This window comes from Hipposideros armiger, unplaced genomic scaffold, assembly GCF_001890085.2.
Source record: "Hipposideros armiger isolate ML-2016 unplaced genomic scaffold, ASM189008v1 scaffold_371, whole genome shotgun sequence".
Lineage (NCBI taxonomy): Eukaryota > Metazoa > Chordata > Mammalia > Chiroptera > Hipposideridae > Hipposideros > Hipposideros armiger.
In genome coordinates this window covers 205,430-225,029 of record NW_017731721.1, presented here as the reverse complement: position 1 = coordinate 225,029, position 19,600 = coordinate 205,430, and the positions used below count along the sequence as shown (strand labels likewise).

The following is a 19,600-nucleotide window of genomic DNA, read 5'->3' as shown; positions in this document are numbered from 1 at the left end:
TACTTTTGGGCAGCTCAGAGAGGCTGTCAGGCTGCTGAAAAAGGACAAGAAAAGGACAAATTTTATAGACAGAACATTATCTGAGGCCTGGAGGAAGGTGGGGGAAAGAGACTTCCAGAGAGTCCGAGAGAGGAGGGTAACCAGCTGATGGTAGCACCTGGACAATTTTCTTTTTACCCTGGAGGCTCCCTTAGCTGATTCCTGATTCCTGGCAGGGGGGCCTGAGGAGTTGGGTAGAGGACAGTGCAGGCCTTGGCCCCAGAGCTCTCAGACAAACATGGACTGTGGACTTGGATGCCGCAGGATTTGATAGGAGACACACTGGCTAGGCAACATTCTCAAAATACCCTCCATTCTCCTGTCTATAGTGGGCATTGGAAATCTCACCCTTAGAGATCTGCCCCTTTGGGGCTGGGGAAGGCTTTTAAACGTCCTTTATAACAGGGAAAATATCCCTTGGTGGGGTAGCAATGACAGTGAGTTATGAGGACGCTCAGATGGAACAAGCCCCAGGGCATACTCCAGGTGCACTGGGCTTACCAAAGTGGAGGGACCTAAAGATGAGTTCTGGAGTGCTCGCACGTATGCCCAATGTCAGTCTTACTTCATTCCCTAGACCCCAGGAGGCCTTATTCAGGATACTTGGTTCCCGAATAAGCAGTTTGTTATTCGAGCTGTGTACATCCTATGGTTCTGTCTAGTGGGTTGGTGCCTTAAGATGCAAAGGCTCTGAGGCACAGGGCTGGTAGGCAGTTACATAGCTCATCTCAACCTTAGGTTGCCCTCCAGCTTTCTAACGCCAAAGTCCCAGGGCCAGTCTTCCAGTCTGGACTTTAATCAGGTGACACGCAATTTGTTGGCATCAGTAGGTGTCACCTGGAACTGGACCTGTGCCTGATTCATCCAGGAAGCTTAACCCAAGCAGCAGAACAAACACCCCTAAGCAGCTCCTGCCAGGCACGAGGTGAGAGGCTGTCTGGCCAAACAGACAGTGACTTTGTTTGCTTTGTTCTCCTCTCTCCCATCCCCACTTGCCAGACTCCCTCATCCCATTCTCTCTGCCCATCTCTGGGTTAGGGACTGTGTGGGGTTTTTCCAGATGACATGAGAGGGCTTTTTAATTAATTAATTATTTTAATTTTAATTTTTTTTTTTGGTAATGGTGTTTCCCAAGGAAGAGACTTGGGACTTAAAAGGGGCACAGCAGAAGCTTTTGGGGGGTGAGGGGTGGGGAGAGTCAGAGTGGGAACTGTTTTGAATAGGGATTAGAGGGAACAAAGAAGTCAGAGATCTCTGCCCCCCACCCCTATCCTGGGGTGCCACCTGTCTATAGTTTTGGGAGGTCCTGCTTCCTGGGACAACTCTAGCGTGAGCTCACTTTCTGCGTTCATGGCTAGTTTACTGTTTTTGACACTAATTGGTGGACACTCAAGACCATTAAATTTTGCTTCAAGTCCCTTCCTCCTTCCTAATACAAATGCAAAAAACAGCGTGGGAATCCCCTTTCAGAGGAAGCAACGGGTGCAGCTTTAAGAGAAAGGGAAGGGAGGAAGAGGGCGCTGACTCAGATCCTCCTACCATTGGCTGCTGGAGGGGATCCCACTTCAGGGATTGGCCCTGACAGAGTCTGCCTCCTCTTGTGATTGGCTCATCCAGGAAGATATAAAGGGGCTGTGCCGGCCTCCGGTTCAGTTGGAGCGAGACAGGGAATTCGTCTGGTCTTGTGTGTTGAGACGCACCTGGCGCAACCTTCTCCCCTCCGAACCTGAGTCCAAGTCCCCCGGAGGCTGCAGCCATGAAGGAAAGACGGGCTCCCCAGCCAGTCGTGGCTAGATGTAAGCTCGTTCTGGTGGGGGACGTGCAGTGTGGGAAGACAGCGATGTTACAGGTGTTAGCGAAGGACTGCTATCCCGAGGTGAGCTGCCCGTCCGCTCCCTGGCCAGCTATTCTCCTTGCTTGCCTGCCCACCCCCTTCCCCGGGGGATAGAGTCCCACCTGCCCAGGGGAGCTATCTCTCTCCATCCCACTCCATCCTCAACCGCTTTTTGGCTGAAGGACCGCCCTGTCTTAGCTTCCCCTGAGACCTGTTCCACTTCTGCCGCTCCGCTGGCTCCTCCTCACCTCTTCACCCATAGGCCCCGATCAAATCCCCTCCTACCTACCTTCATCCTGGAGTCAGCTCTCCGCAGAGGGAACTGGAGGCATTTGAGAATCTGGGGTTTCTTGACGCAATACCTGCCTGTCCATTCACCCCAACCTCAAAGGTTCTGTGGGCATGGTCCCAGGCAGGCTTCTGCTGCTCTTTTCTGCTGTTCTACTGGTGGTTTGTGGGGAGAAGATAAAGAGCTAGAATTGGCTTGTGGCTCTGAAATTGGGAGACAGACAAATCTGGGGATGAGCGGAATCAATCTCTTTCCCTCCCTCCTTCCCTGACCATCTAAAATATGGGAGGACTTGTCCCTGGCTGGAAGTCATTTACATTTCTTACTTTGATGGAGTCAAGTGCCTGTGTCTCTACACTCCTCTCTCTCCTGTCCCATGTGGTCCTTCCTGCGCCAGATATCCCCTCCTCTGGCCACTTTAGTGCCTCACTAGGGTGAATGGCTTCTTCTGTAGCCAGTACCAACCAGAGGGTTACAAGGGCAGGGGGGTTCAGGGTGTGAATAGTTTCTGTCTTTTCACAGACGTATGTGCCCACCGTGTTTGAGAATTACACAGCCTGCTTGGAGACAGAGGAACAGAGAGTGGAGCTCAGTCTCTGGGACACCTCAGGTAAGACAGCTGGCCCCAAATGCCCCCTTCCCATCTCCACTGGTCTGCTGCAGCTGCTGTCTTTTAGAAATTGCTTTCTTCTTTGATGGGGAGAAGGAGTATGATGTTTGCCAGGAAACTGAAAGAAGGGGATATGAAGATTCCTCAGTTGGGTGTAGGGAGAGGGCTAGGTCAACTCCGTTGGCTGGTCCAGTGGATTAATCCCAGAAGCCACTCACTTCTTTGGGTCTAGCTCCATTCTTCAGAGGGCTGGATGATTATGTGAATGGACCCTTGAACACTACTGAGGGGCAGTCAGACAGGGCTTCTCCATTTCCACTCCCTGAGCCCCCCCCCCACACACACACGCACACACGCGCACACGCACACACACACACACGCACACACACACAACACACACCCTTTACTTCTCCAGAGCAAAACCAAGCAAGGGGCAGGAGGCAGTGCAGCTGGAGGCAGTTGTGGCTGAGGCAGGGAGACAAGCCTGCTTTTGGGGAAATATTGCTCCTAACTCAGTTATCTCCCCTGCATTCCATCTTGGGCCACTGCTGCCCTCCTGCCGCAGCTCAGCTCCACTCGGCTCCACTCGTCATACCGCTGCGGCTCAGGGCTGAAGTGATGCATCATCGATGTTTTGGAGGTGGGGAGATGGCTTAATATGGAGCAGAGTCACATAATAGATAGTAGCAGGAGGAGGGGTGTTGGCTCTGACCATTTTCCTTGTACTGGGCTGAGGTAGAAGATGCCCTGTCTCTCTGGAATGTAAGAAACAATATTTTTCCAGCCTCTCAACCCTAAACCCTCAGTGCTAGGCTATCCTTTGCTTTGATTCTGACCCCTCCCCATTATCTCTTCACCCCAATCCTTTTTTAATAGACTGGACTCAGAGTCGTAATTAAGGACTGAAAGCCAGGAATAGGAGAAAGAGAAGAAAATCCACCCCTCTCTAAAAATGCATATTCAGGCTGAGTTTAAAGAGGAACTATAAATCACTAAAGGTTTCCTGTTACATACAATAAATATGCTGTTCTGCTCCTCCAAAGAGCTGTTGTTCCCATGATCCAATTTTGAGGTCTGAAAAGATTAGGGGTAGGGGATGGGTAAATCGAAAATGTTTTCCCCTTGCTCCCCCCCAACCACCCCCCCCCAAAAAAAACAAAAGCAAAACAAAAATTCTTCAACCTGCTGTGCTTTCCTCTGCTGCAGTTCCAGGGGTTGGGAGGCAGGGTTCTGGTTATCCTGGACTGTGCTGTGCTGTGCTGGCTGAATCCGACTGGAATGCAGTTGGGCTGCATGATGTATGGTTGGGCATCTGCTGTATCCTGCCCACCTTTCAGTCCTCCCAGAATCTTACTGCAGGTCATCCCTTTTCACTACCTCCTCCCCAAAGTGCCCCTCCGCACCCCCTTGCTTTCTGCTGCTTCCACCCTTCTCCCACAGTCAGAATGCAGCCTTTGAATCCCAATCCAGATAATGGAAAATCAGCAAGGTGGTCTCTATTTCTTGTGTTGAATTCCCACCCCCTGGTTTCCAAAAGGCTGCAGACTATCAGTCATCCTCAACCTCCCGCTTTCAAATTAGGTGCCCATAAGGAAGGAGGAAGTGGCAGCCTAATGTGGGATGGGGCTTCCCAACATTGGGGCCAGGGTGAACCTGTTCCCATTATTCACATGCTGGTATCGCTTAGAGCCAGAATGGAGGTCTCCCCTCCCCCTTCCCAGTGCTGCAGTGCTCCCTTTGCTCAGTGCTGCGGTGATAAGACCCCACCTCAGGGAGGGGATGGGGGCGGATTGCTGAAGGAGCAGGCAGCTATCCTAACTCCCTTTTACTCTTTTTTTTAACAACCAACCCCCTCCCCACTTGGATTCCCCCCAGTTTCCATGGCGATTGTGGTGCAGGGAGAGGGGCTGCTTGCTATTCTGAGCACGGATTGTCTGGGTTCCAAATCTGCTACTGTTCCTCCCCCAGGGTGGAGGGGGGCAGGCCCAGCCCCTAGCATTCTCCCTTATTGGACCACCTGGGTCTGCATTGCCAATTGCCTTCCCAGGGAAGGACCCTTACTCAAGCCTCTAAATCCCTAGCTATTGGTGCTGCTGTCTTTAAGACTGTCTCCTTGAGATCTGGGGGGACAGGGGCTGCACCTTTCATTTTGCCCTTTTCTGTGTAAGCTGATTTGGGAAGAGGAGGAGCGGGACACTGAATCCCTGCCAGCCTCCTAGAGTTCTGACCCCATGGCAAAGAAGCAGGGCAGCCAGTTATATAACATGCAGGTTTGTTTCTTCACTGGGGAGGCCCTGGAGCAGAAGGGAGCAGAGGTTGGGCAGCAGGCAGACTAGAAAAGCGGAGACCCTAAACAAGCCCTGTTTCTGCAGGAGTGGGAGCACTGTCCTCTGCGACTCTGAGAACTGGCAGGCCTTAAATTAAGCCCACTGTAGGAGACCCAGACAGGGTCAAATTATGCTCCACTCCCTTTTTATTTTTCCCCCTTTCTGTTTTTCAGGGCTAAGGAAGATGATATTCTTGCACTGCCTTCTGGCAGGTGGTCAGGTCCCAAGCTTCCAGGCTGTAGCAGGTTCCCCTGGGAGATGGGTGGGGCCAACTAACAAGGGACAAAGAATGGTATTCCCAGGGCTCTTTGGGCTTAGACCTGTAGGCTCACCAGCAGCTCTTTCTCCCCTCCACCAGGATCTCCCTACTATGACAATGTCCGTCCACTCTGCTACAGTGACTCGGACGCAGTATTACTATGCTTTGATATCAGCCGTCCTGAGACAGTGGATAGTGCACTCAAGAAGGTAAGTCTGGATAAACTGTACATCTCTAGTTCAGCTTGAGAACAAAAAGGAATCTTGGGGACCTTCTCATCTAATCCCCTCTTGTGTAACAGGAAAAAACTAGGGCCAGGGAAGGAAGAGGTTTGCCCAAGGCCACACCATTAGCTACAGCTCTGGGACTAGAACACAGATCTCCTGCCCCCGCCACTGTTCTATACTGCTGTGCCCGAGACCCAGCAAGAGAGGGTGGTGTTGAGGACTCAGGAAGTGAAGGACTGAGAGAGAACCTTTCGGTGGTATGGTCTGAGGGTTAGGGAAGGGGTCTTTTGGAGGCAGCTTCTATAGACCTTGATCCCAGGCTCACTGGGACTGGGCAAGCCAGGCAGGCCTGAGCAGAACTGCTAGCAGGAAATACCCAGGTCTGGATGGCAAGATCTGCCTATATTGAGGGGTCCCAGGACACCGTGTGGAACTAGCCTAGTTTCCAAGAAGACTCTAGGACTATCTCCTTCCCTTGGGAACAGACTGGTAGACTGGTTGGCTTCCTCCTGGCTTTCTGGACTCGTGGGTCCCTTTGACTGGTTTGAGGGGGGCAGATGCAGGCCCGTATGCTTGGCAGAAGGTGGGAAAAGATTTGCCTCTGTGCTCTCTCTGGGGGCTGGGCTGTTGAATGAGGAGATAGGCTCTTGGGTCAGCACTCCTGTGACCCCAAAGGCCTCACAGGCAGGAAGATGATATAATTAGTGCAGTGGCAATGCTGTGACTCGGAGGGTTGGGTTGGTGATAAGCTGGATGGTGTATGTGATGTTGCCAACTGGGCTTCTCTGGTTATCTGTCAGGCACTGACTCACCTTCCTTTCTCTTTCTCGCAACCTTCTTGCATGGCTCATCAGTGGAGGACGGAAATCCTAGATTATTGTCCCACCACCCGTGTTTTGCTTATTGGCTGCAAGACAGACCTGCGAACAGACCTGAGTACTCTGATGGAGCTGTCCCACCAGAAGCAGGCACCCATCTCCTACGAGCAGGTATGTGTGTGTGTGTGTGTGTGTGTGTTAAGGGAGTGATGGGGAAGACTACAGGCTGAGGTCTTAAAATGTGGCCCTTATTCAAACTCTCTCACTATGGCAAGAGAGAATTTTTTTTTGTGGGAGGGGGCATCTATAATTAGCAAACTAATCGCTTCTCGGCCTTTTGGCTAAGATCAAGTGTAGTATAATTAGCAAACTAGTCACCTGGATAGAGGTGGTGAATACCTGTTTTCCCAGATTTATGCTATAGGTTAGCAGGTGAGTCATTCCTGTGTGTGCCAGTGTTTCTCAGATTTTTTTTGTGGACCACCTGCATTAGAATAACTAGAATTTCTTATGCCCATGGAAGTGTAAGGTTCATTTCCTTTAAACTAATATTTCACATTAGGCTCATTTGGGGAGCTCTTAAAAATACTAATGCCTTGTTTCTACCCCCAGAAATTCTGATTTACTTGTTCTGGCATCGTTATGGTTTTAGAAGTGTCCTAGGTGATTCTAATGTGTTGTCAAGCTTCACCTTCAGAAAATGATTAGCGGAGGGTGGTGGTGGTGGCGGCGGCGGCGGCGGTGGTGGCAGTGGGCGACTGGCAGTTGAGTCCCATTTGGAGTAGCCCTGGGGAGTACCACTAACCATAGGAGGCAGTGTTTCAGAACCATTTTGGAACACTGCATTGATGACCTCACTCCTCCTTCCCCCTGCAGGGCTGTGCCATAGCCAAGCAGCTGGGTGCGGAAATCTACCTGGAAGGCTCGGCTTTCACCTCAGAAAAGAGTATCCACAGCATCTTCCGGACAGCATCCATGGTGTGTCTGAACAAGCCCAGCCCGATACCCCCAAAGAGCCCTGTCCGAAGCTTCTCCAAGCGACTGCTCCACCTCCCCAGTCGTTCCGAACTCATCTCTTCTACCTTCAAGAAGGAAAAGGCCAAAAGCTGTTCCATTATGTGAAGCGGGGGTTGGAGAGGGGAGACAACCTCCCACTTCCTCCCTTGGGTTGCAGAGGCACAGGGAGAGGGAGGATGAGACAATTTAGGACACTGGACACAAGTTTTTCAGACAGCCACGGTGAGGGCTTGGAAGGAGTCAGGGATGGGACCAGGAAAGAGCCAGGCCCGGCTTGAGGACCTGACACTGAGAAAGAACCATCACACCCCAAGCCAGGCACTAGGTGGTGGAGGGGGTGGCTACCCCAGTGTCCCCCACTCCAGAGGAAGGAAAGTTGTGGGGGTGTGGGGGGCATGCTGGCCTCATGGGCTCGGGGGCCTAAAGGAGCCTCACTTTCAGCATCATGCCTCTTCCACCCAGCGTTTCCATGCAGGCCAGGGGATGGGAGGGGTCCCTGAGCCCTTCCTTTCCCCTCTGAGGAGGCTGCAGAAGAGTGGAGAGTGGGGAAGCCATGAGGCAGCTCCCTTGGGAGCTGAGCCTAGGTGCTTCCTAACAGAAATCAGAAGGGCAGGAGCTGGTCAGAGCCGATGAGAAGGAAACCTCATCTTTGCATAGCCCATGCCTCATGGAGAGGTGACATCATACATTCACACGCTTCTCACCTAAGTCCCCAGGGTCCAAGGGAGAAGCCCCAGACCCCCTTCTCTTGCAGTGTGGGGGTGGTGGTGCTGCAGGGGGCAGGGCTGGGTGGGGGTCACCAGACTTTTTCTGCCCTTAGGGCAGTACAGCTGGCGTTTGTTTTATAGACTCTTGTCTTTGGAATCGGGGGGAGGGGGGAGTGTTTCAATCTGTTATATGTCTGTGTTTAAAGAAGAAAACCTATTTATTAATGAAAAATATAACACATATAAAAGAAGTTGGCTCTATTTTCTTAGTTTTTTTCTTTTTCCTTTGGTCATGATAATGAGGAAAAAGCTGTCCTGGGACCCTTTCTGTGGGTTGCAGAGTAGCTGCCTCCACTGCTACCTGGCACCTCCAACAATGATCTCCTCCCTCTCCCCCCACCTCTATCCCATCCCCAACCCCATCCGGTCCTACTAAGCCAATGAAGATCTCCTTAGCCCTAGAGCAGGGTTTTTCAACCTTGGACCTAATGACATTTTGGACTAGATGATGCTTTGTTGTGGGGGCTATCCTGTGCATTGGAGGAGGTTTAGCAGCATCTCTGGTCTCTACCTGCTAGATGTCAATAGCACCCTCCCCCCCAGTTGTCACAACCAAAAGTGTTTCCAGATACTGCTAAATATCTCCTGGGGTAAAAATCCCTCCTGGTTGAGAACCATTGACCTAGAGTCTAGAGGAGAGAGACAAAGTTTGGTGAAATCAGGACCCAAGCTGCTGAGATCCCAACTCCTGCAGAAGGTGGACAGACTGAAGCCAAGGATGTGAGATTCCTGGGATTCTGGTCCCTAGAGTTCAAAGAGAGGTGATGTCTTCTGCTTTCTTGATCTTTCAATCCCCTTGCCTGTTGATGGCAGCTCAAAGGCCTTAACTTTCCTTCTCTTCAGTGACTTATTGCTGGTTTTTTTTTTTCAAGTTTCACAGTGTCCTGGAAATAAAGAGTACTTACTATGTGTTGAGTATTTATTATGTGTCCAGGACTGTGTGGATAGCTTGACCTACATTAGCACATTCAACCTCACAAATAATAGTTAAATGCTTACTAGGGATAAGATGTGCTTATGAGTTCTTTATGTGTTATTTATTTCTGTGATAACCCTATGGAGTACTAGCTACCTCATTTTACAGACAAGGAAACAGGTTCAGAGAGAATAGTTAATGTGCCCACAGTCACACAACCAGAAAGTGGTAGAACCTGGATGCAAATCCAGGCAACCTGGCTCCAGAACTTTCACTTTTCACTGCTCTACTCTCCTACCCTGTGAGGCAAGTTGTATTATCCCTATTTTATAAATGAGGAAATAGAAAAGGCAGAGGTGCCGTATAATTTGCAAGAGATCATACTGCTCTTACGTAATGGAGTCAAGATTCAAACCGGGTCTTAACGTTAAGTATAATCCTTGGGCCCCTTAACTGCTGCTAGCCATGTTGTATTTAAATAGGAGACTCTGCCTGTGGTCCTTACTAGAACACAGTCCCTCTGTCTCCATCTCCAAAGATGTATGTTTGTAAAAGAACTAGCAGGGTAAGAAACAAACGAGTATCTTTTAAGCTCAATGTCTTACATTGAGAGGCGTACACAAGTACTAGGGGAACTCTGCCACTATGAACTTGCCCTAGCGTCATCACTTACCTGGGTCTCAATTTACTCATCTTTAAGGATGATCACAAATGTTAGTCTGGAAATTGGGAAAGAGCATGGGCTGTCAAGTTGACTCCTGGCTCCATTCTTTTAACTATGTGGCCCTTGAAGGCATAATTAAGTTTTCTGAGCCACAATCTCATCAGTAAAATGGAAATAATACCCATCTCATACTGTTATGAGAACTAAGTAAAATAAGTAAGGCAAGTGTCCAGCACAGTGTCAGGCACTTAGAAGAGTCTTAGTAAATAGTAATTGCAGCTCTTAAAGATTCCAGTCTCAGCTTTGATCTGATTGTCAGTTGGGGTTCCATTCTGTGAGTGTAGAGCCCTCCAGTGTTCACTGGGTGAATTACACTTAATAGGTCTCAGATCTGTTCAGTTCTGTCTCATCGGTAGAGGTGGCTGGTAAAAGGCTGCAGAGCTCGAGGAGCAGAAGTGTAACTCTCCCAGGGTTACTTTGAGCCATTGTGTGTGATGCTCAGAGCTTTAGGGTTATTTGGGTCTATCCTGAGACTGTGCTTGAGGAGAATTAAACATACATTCTGAGAGAAAATCCAGAACTGCACCATGTAGGATTGAAACCAAAAACTGATGATGGGAAAATGGGAAGGAAGGAGGCATTAGGTACTTCCTAGTATCTACCTAAACCCATCCTAGAAGTTGCAAGGTTTTTGTTTTGGCAGGGGATTATGAATAAGACCAAAGAGAAACAAAGTGAACAATACAATTTGGGGTAAAAAAAAAGCTCAGTAGAGGACTGAAGAGGGCGAAATGTAAGGAAGAAAGAAGCAAAAATACAAAGATAGCCCAGCTTCCAAAGAGCCAGAAAATGAGGAAGCCAGGGTCCTGTCTGGCATGTTGAGAAAACAGATGCCACAGCCTAGGCGATACCATCCTTCCGAGTCCTTTGGAATCAATCGGTCGCATGGGCTCCTTTTGAGTTGTCACAATAACTGGGTATTGTTATCGTGGGTTGCTAAAATATCCTGCTAAGCCTGGGATAGTCCCACCTTCATTGCGAAATACCCGCTTCTCCTGTAACCTAACCTTTAGTTTGTCCACCTATAAAATAGGGCTAATAATTTATCTCACAGATTTTTTTTAAATGCTTTTCCACAAAGGGTTGTATGACACAAGCCCTGGTAGTTTTTAACTGCAGCTTCTAGGAAGACCAGCATATTCCAGGAGAACTGCTCAGGGAGAGAACTTCTTGCGCAAAGCCTACCCACGGAAAACTCTTCCTCTCTAGCCGACTCAAATGTTTGGCGAACCACATTGCCCAGCAGACCCCGCGGCCCGGGGCGGGCGCTCGCGCCGTGCATTCTGGGATTAGTAGTTCTCAGGCCCTCGTTGTCGGCCAGCACCGCCCAACATCAGGAACTCGCCTTCCCAGCTTGCCGCGCGGCAGGGGGAGATGCAGCTCGGAGACCAGGAAATGGGAAAGATGGCGACTGCTCCGCGACGTTGAGGCCGCGTTGGGCGGTTCAGATTCTGAGTGGTGAGTCCCGGGCGATGGAGGCACTTCTAAGGAGCTTGCAGAGAGGGAGAGAGTGGGTCACGGCGGTGACCCCTGCCTCCGGGACCAGGCGGGAAAGAACGCCTCAGGGAAGGGGCACGAGCCCAGAAAGCTGTGGCCGGCAGGAGCGAAGGGGCGCGGGCCCCGGGAGATAGTGTTGGCTCCTGGGTGCTCAGGCCGGGTACCTGGATGATGTTACAGGCCAGACCTTTGCCCACTGGTACAGCAATCTGTGATACCCCCAATGCGACCTTATTCCTTCATGTTTTGAGTAGCCCTTGCTTCAGCCAAATTGGAATTCTGGATTTTCTCCCAGAACCAGTCATGCTTTCCCGCGTCTGCGCCTCCTGTATTATTTCTTTTGCCAGGAATGACTTTCTTTACGCACCCTCAATTACACATCTTTAAATTCTACCTATACTTAAATGCTCAAGAGCCACTTCCTCTACAGGTCATTCTAGATCCCTTTTACAAATTTAAGGAAACTTCTTTGAACTCCTGTAATACTTCATCTGAGCCTTCATTTTGGTATGTGTCTCCCAGCTTTTGTTGTTCAGGATCTTCCTGATTTCTTTTTGTAACTCATACAGCACCTAGCACGGTGCCTTCCATTTAGCGTGTGTTTCACTTAAACTTCGCTGAATGAAGCGAAGAATCTGCCCCTGCCCTACAAGAACTGAGAAACTCAGATCTGGAGATTTGCAAGGAAGGCTGCTGGGAAGCAATGGCTAGGGTTGGCCTGTGACAGGTAGAACTCATAATAAAAGTTACCTATGTTTACTGTCTTCTCTCACTTCTCATTTTCCTAAACTCACTCCACTCAGGCTTCTATCCCTCTGTGGCATCGAAACAGCTCATGTCAAGGTCACTAACAATCTCTATTTTTCCAAACACAAGTCACTGCTCTATCTCCTAGTCTTTCTCCACTTGACACAATTAACTCTTCCCTCCTTGAAATGTGTTTTGGCTTCTGTGGTTTCCAGGTCATGGAAATCACTTTTTTTCCTTCTTTCTCACTGGCTTTAGCTACTTTCCAGCTTTTTCTCTGGCTCCTCCTGTGCTTGACCACTAAATGTTAGTGTTCCAGAGCTCAGTCATGGGTCCTCTTCTGTTTTCTTCTTTATTCATACTGTCTACTTAAGTAATATCACTTAGTGTCCCATGGCTTTGAAAGCCATCTGTATATTGATGACTCAAAAAAAAATTTTTTTTTTTTAAAGATTTTTATTGGGGAATTGGGGAAGGGGAACAGACAAGTTGCTGTCCTTTTGTTCTTCAGTCTAGTTGTGGAGGACGTTGCTTCACTGGCCCAAGTTGGCACCATCATTGCGCTCTTCCCGGGCGAGGCAGATCAGTCGCCGGCTTCTGGACGGCCGCTCACTGCGGCTGCTGGCCGCTCACTGCGGCTACTAGCCGCTCACGCTGGCTGCTGGCTACATACGGTAGCCCATGGCAACCCACTGCAGCAGGGGCTGCAGCCTACACCGTCGCCGGCGACTCACGGCAGCCCAGCTCCAGGTTGAGCTGTTGTTCAGCATCTTAGCTGTGGAGGACAGTGTTACTGACCCTCATATGTGGGATCTGAACTAGGGCCCTCTGGCATCCCAAGCCAGTTCTTAACCATCGCGCCACTCGGCTGGCCCTTGATAACTCAAATTTTTGTCCCCAAGGTCCCTCTCCTGAGTTCCAGAATTACATTTTTAATTGCATTCCTGCAATCTCCACTTGGTTTTCTTACTGACATCTTACACTCAACATGGCCAAAATGAAACTTGATTTCCTCCTAAATCTGTTTTTCCCCCAGTCTTTACCAGTCACTAAAGGTACCACAAACCATTACTAAAAATTCAGAGGCTATTTTTGTGTCCTCTCTCCCTTTCTCCCTTCATTAGTAAGTCCTGTCAGCTCTGCCTCCAAAGTATACCCTGAAGCTGTCTACTACTTCTTTCCATCTCCACTGCCATTTTCCTAGAACAAGCCACTGCCATCTCTTGCCTAGTACTATAATAGCATTCTCCGTGGTTCTGTTTCCACTCTTGCCTCCCTACTATATAGTTTCTTGCAAGTCACCAAAGTAATTTCTTAAAAATGTAAAATTAGATCACATCACTTCCAGTTTAACACTCTTCTAAGGTTCGCATTGTAGTTAGATTAAAATCCAAGTTCCTTTACCTTGGCATAAACATATCTCCATGATCTGATTCCTGCCTACCTCCCTGAACTTCCTGAATCAGTCTACTACTCAGCCACACAAGTCTGTTTTAAATTGGCAAACATGCTAAGCTAGTTCCTTCCCTAGTGCCTTAATACTTGCTTCTAAGCAATAAGTTCTTTTCCCTGATCTTTGCAGGCTCTCTCTTTCTCATCATTCAAATCTCAGTAAGCCCTCTATCTCTTGTTCATAGCCCTCCCCATCATATCACCCTGGTTTATTCATTAGTGCACATTACTATTTGAAATTCTCTTGTCTTTCTGCTTAACTGTTGTCTGCTTCACTGGAATTTAAGTGTCAGCGATCTGAGACTTTGTTTTGTTTACAGGTATATCTCTAGTACACAGAATAGTTTCTGGTACCTCTCAGGTGCTGAATGAATATTTGTTGAAAGAATGATGTTCAGAATGCTTTGTAGAGAAAATAGCGTTTTGTGATGTTTTCTTAGGGCTATAAATGGAAGAAAAAAGGATGATTTCCATGTGATAATGCATGATGTACTGATATAGAACATTCGGTCATTTCTGATACAATTGTGAGATAAAATGGGTTGTTTCCATCTTTTGAAAGTGCTACTTGTTTATTTCTCTTTACACATTCTTTCTTAAAGATACATGGCAGGAAATGACATAAGAAAGGGGGATTATAAGCTAAAAACTTAGGAAACTGATATTCTAGCTGAACTATTTGGGAACAAAATAAGTTCTGAGAAATGTATCCCAAGTATCAGGAATGGTGGTGGTGGCAGTGGTGATGATGATGGGGTAGAGGCAGATTCAGATTTGCTGTTTTAGCAAATGACGCTGAAGTAGACTTTGTAGTCTGAAAGACAGTTGACAGGGTGGCATGGTGTTCAGTGTTTCCCAGGCAAAAGGTAACAGGAAAAATTCGTGCTGAAACCTTTTGTGGGACTGGACAATGATCAAGGCTGTGAAAATCCGAGTAGGGAATGGCAGTCAGAATGTCTGTGACCTGTAGTTTTCCCTCCCCTCCCCTCCCCTCTTTCTCTCTTTCTTCCCTCTCCCTTCTCCTCCCCTGCCCTCCTTTCCCTTCTCTTCTCCCTTTCTTTCCCTTCCCTTCTCTTTCTTTCATTCATTGGAAGTTGCAAAAGTGCATGGAGGTTAGTTAGGGTAGCCTTCATCAAATTTTTCCCATTGCATAACCAGAAGTACATTTCTATTTCTCCATTTAAATTTAGTTTTTCTTTTTTTAAACTTTATTGGGGAACAATGTGTTTTTCCAGGACCTGTCAGCTCCAGGTCAAGTTGTTGTCCTTCAGTCTTGGTTGTGGAAGGCATAGCTCAGCTCCAAGTCCAGTCACAGTTTTCAGTCTAGTGGCAGGGGGAGACGCAACATCCCATGTGGGAGTCGAACCGGCAACCCTATGGCTCAGAGTGCACACTAACCAACTGAGCCACATGGCCGCCCAAAATTTAGTTTTTCTTTGGAGTGCTGACTATAATAAATCTCAAAATTAAACTTTATTTTCCCTCTTTTGAGCTTTCTTATGAGCTCAAGGGTACTTATCTCCCTTAGATGTTTTTATGTTAACTGATCCTGGTGGGCTGACAGACCTAACAGACTCCTAAGATATGCAACACAGGATGTTTCCAGAGATCGCTAGTACACTATTCATTTACTAAAATTTCTTTCAGTACTCTTGTCTAATTTTAAAAATATGTTATATTTATTGTACACCTTTAGAAATGAATATATACAAAAAGATTCACAGAGAGACAGTATAATATAATGAATAAAAGTGGGCCCCTGGAGCCAGGCTGCCTGGAACTCTGCCTCTTAACCACCTGTGTGTCCTTGGGGAGGTTACTTTATATACCTGAGCTTCAATTTCCTCATCTATAAAGTAGGCATACTAATATATCTACCTCATAGAGTTGTTTTGAGATTAAGTACATTACATATATAAACAGTTTAGAGCAGTACCTAGTACATAATAAGCACTCCTCTTACCCATGACAGATGGCAGGAGAGCTGGCTGACAAGAAGGACCGTGATGTATCACCTTCCAAAGAGGAAAGGAAGCGATCCCGGACTCCTGACAGAGAGCGGGATAGAGATCGGGACCGGAAGTCTTCCCCATCTAAAGACAGGAAGCGGCATCGTTCAAGGGATCGGCGTCGAGCAGGCAGCCGTTCTCGCTCCCGTTCCCGATCCAAGTCTACAGAAAGGTAAAGTAACTTCGAATGTCTGTTACATGAAAAGGAAGAGCTCTTCATTCATTTCAGACTGCTTCAGTCTTGGTTCCTCTGATGCCTCCAGGATTAGGATGTTAGTGTTTCACACATTTTTCTACACTAAATACCCATTAGCTCATAAAGGTTAAGAGGGAACTTGTAAGATGAAGGTCCAGATGATCAACGGAGATAGTTCATCTGTTCCCATAGTCCATGGTCTGTCATTGCCATTAATACTTAGTAGTATAGCTCTGAGCTATAAGACCTTCTTAGAATTCCCTCATAACTTCCCCAGGAAACACATTCCCCAATTTATAAAATTTTACTTTGGGGAGAAAAGATCATGGGAACTTTTAAGGCTGCAGTGGAGAAGGATACTCTGGAAATACCAAATGATTTCTTAAATTTGTTTGTCTTCAGAGAACGACGGCACAAAGAACGAGAACGAGATAAGGAGCGGGATCGGAATAAGAAAGACCGAGATCGGGATAAGGATGGGCACAGAAGGGACAAAGACCGGAAACGATCCAGGTATTTGAGAGAGTCGGAGGGGGCTTTAGTGGAATTGCCCCTCCATCTCTTCCTCTCTCTATCTGAGCTAGCTCAGCTTCTTAGGAAAGTATATTTTTCTTGGTGGATCCTATTGGTAGTTACTGCAGAGCTGTCTTTTTTAGAAGGCATGTTTCTTTAGAATGTAAAACCAGTTAGTGAAGTCACAACCCTTTGAGACCTTGTTCTTAGAAATTAGTTTGAAAAGGTTACCAGCCTACAAAACATTCCTTTAGCGCTATCGGACCATTCAGTTTTCTACCCAGAATATACAACATATATAGAGGGTGCCAAAAAAATGTATATACACTTTAAAAAAGGAAAAAACTATTAAAATTATGCTGATGGTATCCACTTTGAGTACCTCTTGTAATTGCAGAAGTCAAACATGACTTGTATTCATCATTTGTTATCAGTATATATTGAGTATTACAATTTGAATACAGTTTTTTCCTTTCTTAAAATGTGTATACATTTTTTTGGCACCCCCAGTATTTGTTGGGATAATTTAATGCCCCAATATCTGTATCTCTTTTGGAAACTTTCTGGTGTAAAGTTTTTATTTGACTCTGAGTGGTTAGAATTCAGGGCAAAGGACAGAATTCTCATAACAAACACAGTTGAGTTGTTAGAGATCTCTTGTAGATTAAGCTTATAGCAGGTGTAGGGAAAGGATTGCTGCGACTGGGAGGAAGAAAAAATGAGGATGGGACATATATAGCAGTATTTAGAAAGGGTATATGTGGGTGGCCATGCAGGCTAAATTTATTTTGTATTATAAAACAGAATTTTTTCTTCAATGTGCAACTGCTATTTGGAAGAAATATTTTTGATGTCAGTAGTGAAGATCCACTTACCAGAAGAAATTAGTCTCAGAAAAGGAGATTCAGGTGGATTGGGGCCAGGACAGGGCCATCATTAGGTTTTAGAATAGGCAGAGTGACTATGCCTGCAAAGGGAGCTTGTGGACCTGATGGATGACCATGGGCCAGCCTTGCTATGGAGAAACTTCCATCCTCTTTTTGGGGTTCAGCCTGAATCTCATCCAGGGGCTGGGGTAAGGCAGCAATATGGACCTTTCCTGTTCCTTTTCCTTAAAGTTTATCTCCTGGCCGAGGAAAGGATTTTAAATCTCGGAAAGACAGAGACTCTAAGAAGGATGAAGAGGATGAGCATGGTGATAAGAAGCCTAAGGTAAAGGAGAGGAAGGGTTTTCTCATTTTTGTCTTCAATTCCAGCCAACTTTGTGATCTTCAAAGGGAGAGAACCTTTAGGATTGAAGTCCTGTGTTTTATCTTCAGGCCCAGCCATTATCCCTGGAGGAGCTTCTAGCCAAGAAAAAGGCTGAGGAAGAAGCTGAGGCTAAGGTAAGAACTTGAAGGTCTGTATTACTTGGCTAGGGACAGATGGGGTGACTTAAACAACAGAAATTTATTTTCTCACCATTCTGGAGGCTAGAAGTCCGAGATCAAGGTGTCAGTAGGGTTGTTTCTTCTGATGCCTGTTTCCTTGGTTTGTAGATGGATGTCTTCTCCATCTTCACATGGTCTTCCCTCTGTGATTGCATGTCCCTGGTATATCTGTGTGTCCTAATTTCCTCTTGTAAGGATACTAGTCAGACTGGATTCGAGTAGGAGCCTCGTTTTACCTTAAACATCTCTTTAGAGGCCCCATCTCTAAACATAGTCAGTTTCTGAGGTATTGGGGTTTAGGGCTTCAGCATAATGCATCTTGAGGGGGGCACAATTCAGCTCCTAACAGGAGCCTCGACCTGTTTGTATTTTCCTTAACAGGTTTAATGCCTGAGCAAATATTTTTGGGCTCCCTGCCATCTCCCATCAGTGATGTGATTATACTTTGCTCCCAGATCCTTTGTTTACAGTTCTAATCTATTTTGTAGCCCAAGTTCCTCTCCAAAGCAGAAAGAGAGGCTGAAGCCCTAAAGCGACGGCAGCAAGAGGTGGAAGAGCGGCAGAGGATGCTTGAAGAAGAGAGGAAGAAAAGGAAACAGTTTCAAGACATGGGCAGGAAAATGTTGGGTTCGTTTTCCCACCTCATATAGCCCCTAGATGGGATAGGAAAGGGTAGGATGGTACTATAGTATCATTTAGGAGAGCTAGAAACCCGGTTGCTCTGGGGTTTGGAAGAGGAAAGGATGGGGGATGTTTATGAGAAAAGTAGAGACCTTTCTGTTAGGTCTCCATTTCCCTTGTATCATAAATCTCTCATCTTTTTTTCTCATTTGGTGTCCATTGCCTGGATCCCTCCATGCCCTCTTTTTTCTTCCACTGAGCTCTTCTGCAGCTTTGCTTTCTTTGGTCTGCAGAAGACCCTCAGGAACGGGAACGTCGGGAACGCAGGGAGAGGATGGAGCGGGAGACCAATGGAAATGAGGATGAGGAAGGGCGGCAGAAGATCCGGGAGGAGAAGGATAAGAGCAAGGAACTGCATGCCATTAAGGTACAAGCCTTGGTTCTGTCTTCACTCCCTCCTACACACACAAAAATGAGGTTTAGTTATTTGGCCATTCTGATCTCTGCATGCAAGATTTGGGCCTTGAGCTTGATGGACTCTGTGTTCTGTCACTGGGCAGGAACGTTACCTGGGTGGCATTAAGAAGCGGCGCCGAACGAGACATCTCAATGACCGCAAGTTTGTATTTGAGTGGGATGCATCTGAAGACACATCTATAGACTACAACCCACTGTGAGTGGCTTTAGGCCTGAACTAGGTCTTCCCCACCCCTCCCCCCGCCCCAATTACAGTTGACATTCAATATTGTATTCATTTCAGGTGTACAGCATAGTGGTTAGACATTTATATAACTTAAAAAATGATCTGCTTGATAAGTCTAGTACCTACCTGACACCATACCTAGTTATTACAATATTATCAACTATGTTCCCTATGCTGTAGTTTACATCCCATGACTATTTTGTAACTGCCAATTTGTATTTTTTAATCCCTTCACCTTTTTCACCCAGCCCCTTAACCCCTCTCCCACCTGGCACCCATCAGTTTATTCTGTGTATCTATGAGTCTGTTTCTGTTATGTTTGTTCATTTATTTTGTTTTTTAGATTCCCCGTATAAGTGAAATTATACGGTATTTGTCTTTCTGTGTCTGACTTATTTCACTTAGCATAGTATCCTCTAGGGCCATCCATGTTGTTGGAAATGGTAAGATTTATTCTTTTTTATGGCTGAGTAATGTATATCTATACCACATCTTCTTTATCAAGTCATCTGTCAATAGGTGCTTAGGCTGCTTCCATATCTTGGCTATTGTAAATAATGCTGCAGTGAACATAGGGGTTCATATCTCTTTTTTTTTTTTTTTTT

At 47.0% G+C, this 19,600-nt stretch overlaps 2 protein-coding genes across 2 annotated transcripts in view; both read left to right on the top strand.

Moving 5' to 3' along the window:
* The first annotated feature begins 1,693 nt into the window (after nucleotides 1–1,693).
* RND1 (Rho family GTPase 1) lies at nucleotides 1,694–8,375 on the top strand. The gene is made up of 5 exons (XM_019662202.1): nucleotides 1,694–1,915; nucleotides 2,685–2,772; nucleotides 5,458–5,567; nucleotides 6,440–6,574; nucleotides 7,280–8,375. The coding sequence occupies exons 1-5, from the start codon at nucleotides 1,796–1,798 to the stop codon at nucleotides 7,523–7,525; spliced, it is 699 nt and encodes a 232-aa protein (XP_019517747.1). The 5' UTR covers nucleotides 1,694–1,795; the 3' UTR covers nucleotides 7,526–8,375.
* Nucleotides 8,376–11,183: 2,808 nt separating this feature from the next.
* Nucleotides 11,184–19,600, top strand: part of DDX23 (DEAD-box helicase 23) — a 15,613-nt gene continuing 7,196 nt past the window's right edge. The window contains exons 1-8 of the mRNA XM_019662338.1: nucleotides 11,184–11,285; nucleotides 15,496–15,704; nucleotides 16,131–16,241; nucleotides 17,360–17,453; nucleotides 17,561–17,626; nucleotides 18,160–18,298; nucleotides 18,586–18,719; nucleotides 18,853–18,965. Of these exons, the coding sequence (XP_019517883.1) occupies nucleotides 15,496–15,704; nucleotides 16,131–16,241; nucleotides 17,360–17,453; nucleotides 17,561–17,626; nucleotides 18,160–18,298; nucleotides 18,586–18,719; nucleotides 18,853–18,965 (866 nt within the window). The 5' untranslated portion in view covers nucleotides 11,184–11,285. The remainder of the gene's footprint in view (nucleotides 11,286–15,495; nucleotides 15,705–16,130; nucleotides 16,242–17,359; nucleotides 17,454–17,560; nucleotides 17,627–18,159; nucleotides 18,299–18,585; nucleotides 18,720–18,852; nucleotides 18,966–19,600) is intronic.

Bases quoted from the DNA above. Each gene is read 5' to 3' on its own strand.
- RND1 (XM_019662202.1), top strand. From the start codon at position 1,796: ATGAAGGAAAGACGGGCTCCCCAGCCAGTCGTGGCTAGATGTAAGCTC. The intron at 2,773-5,457 runs GTAAGACAGCTG...CCCCTCCACCAG, and splicing joins CAGTCTCTGGGACACCTCAG to GATCTCCCTACTATGACAAT. The intron at 5,568-6,439 runs GTAAGTCTGGAT...ATGGCTCATCAG, and splicing joins TGGATAGTGCACTCAAGAAG to TGGAGGACGGAAATCCTAGA.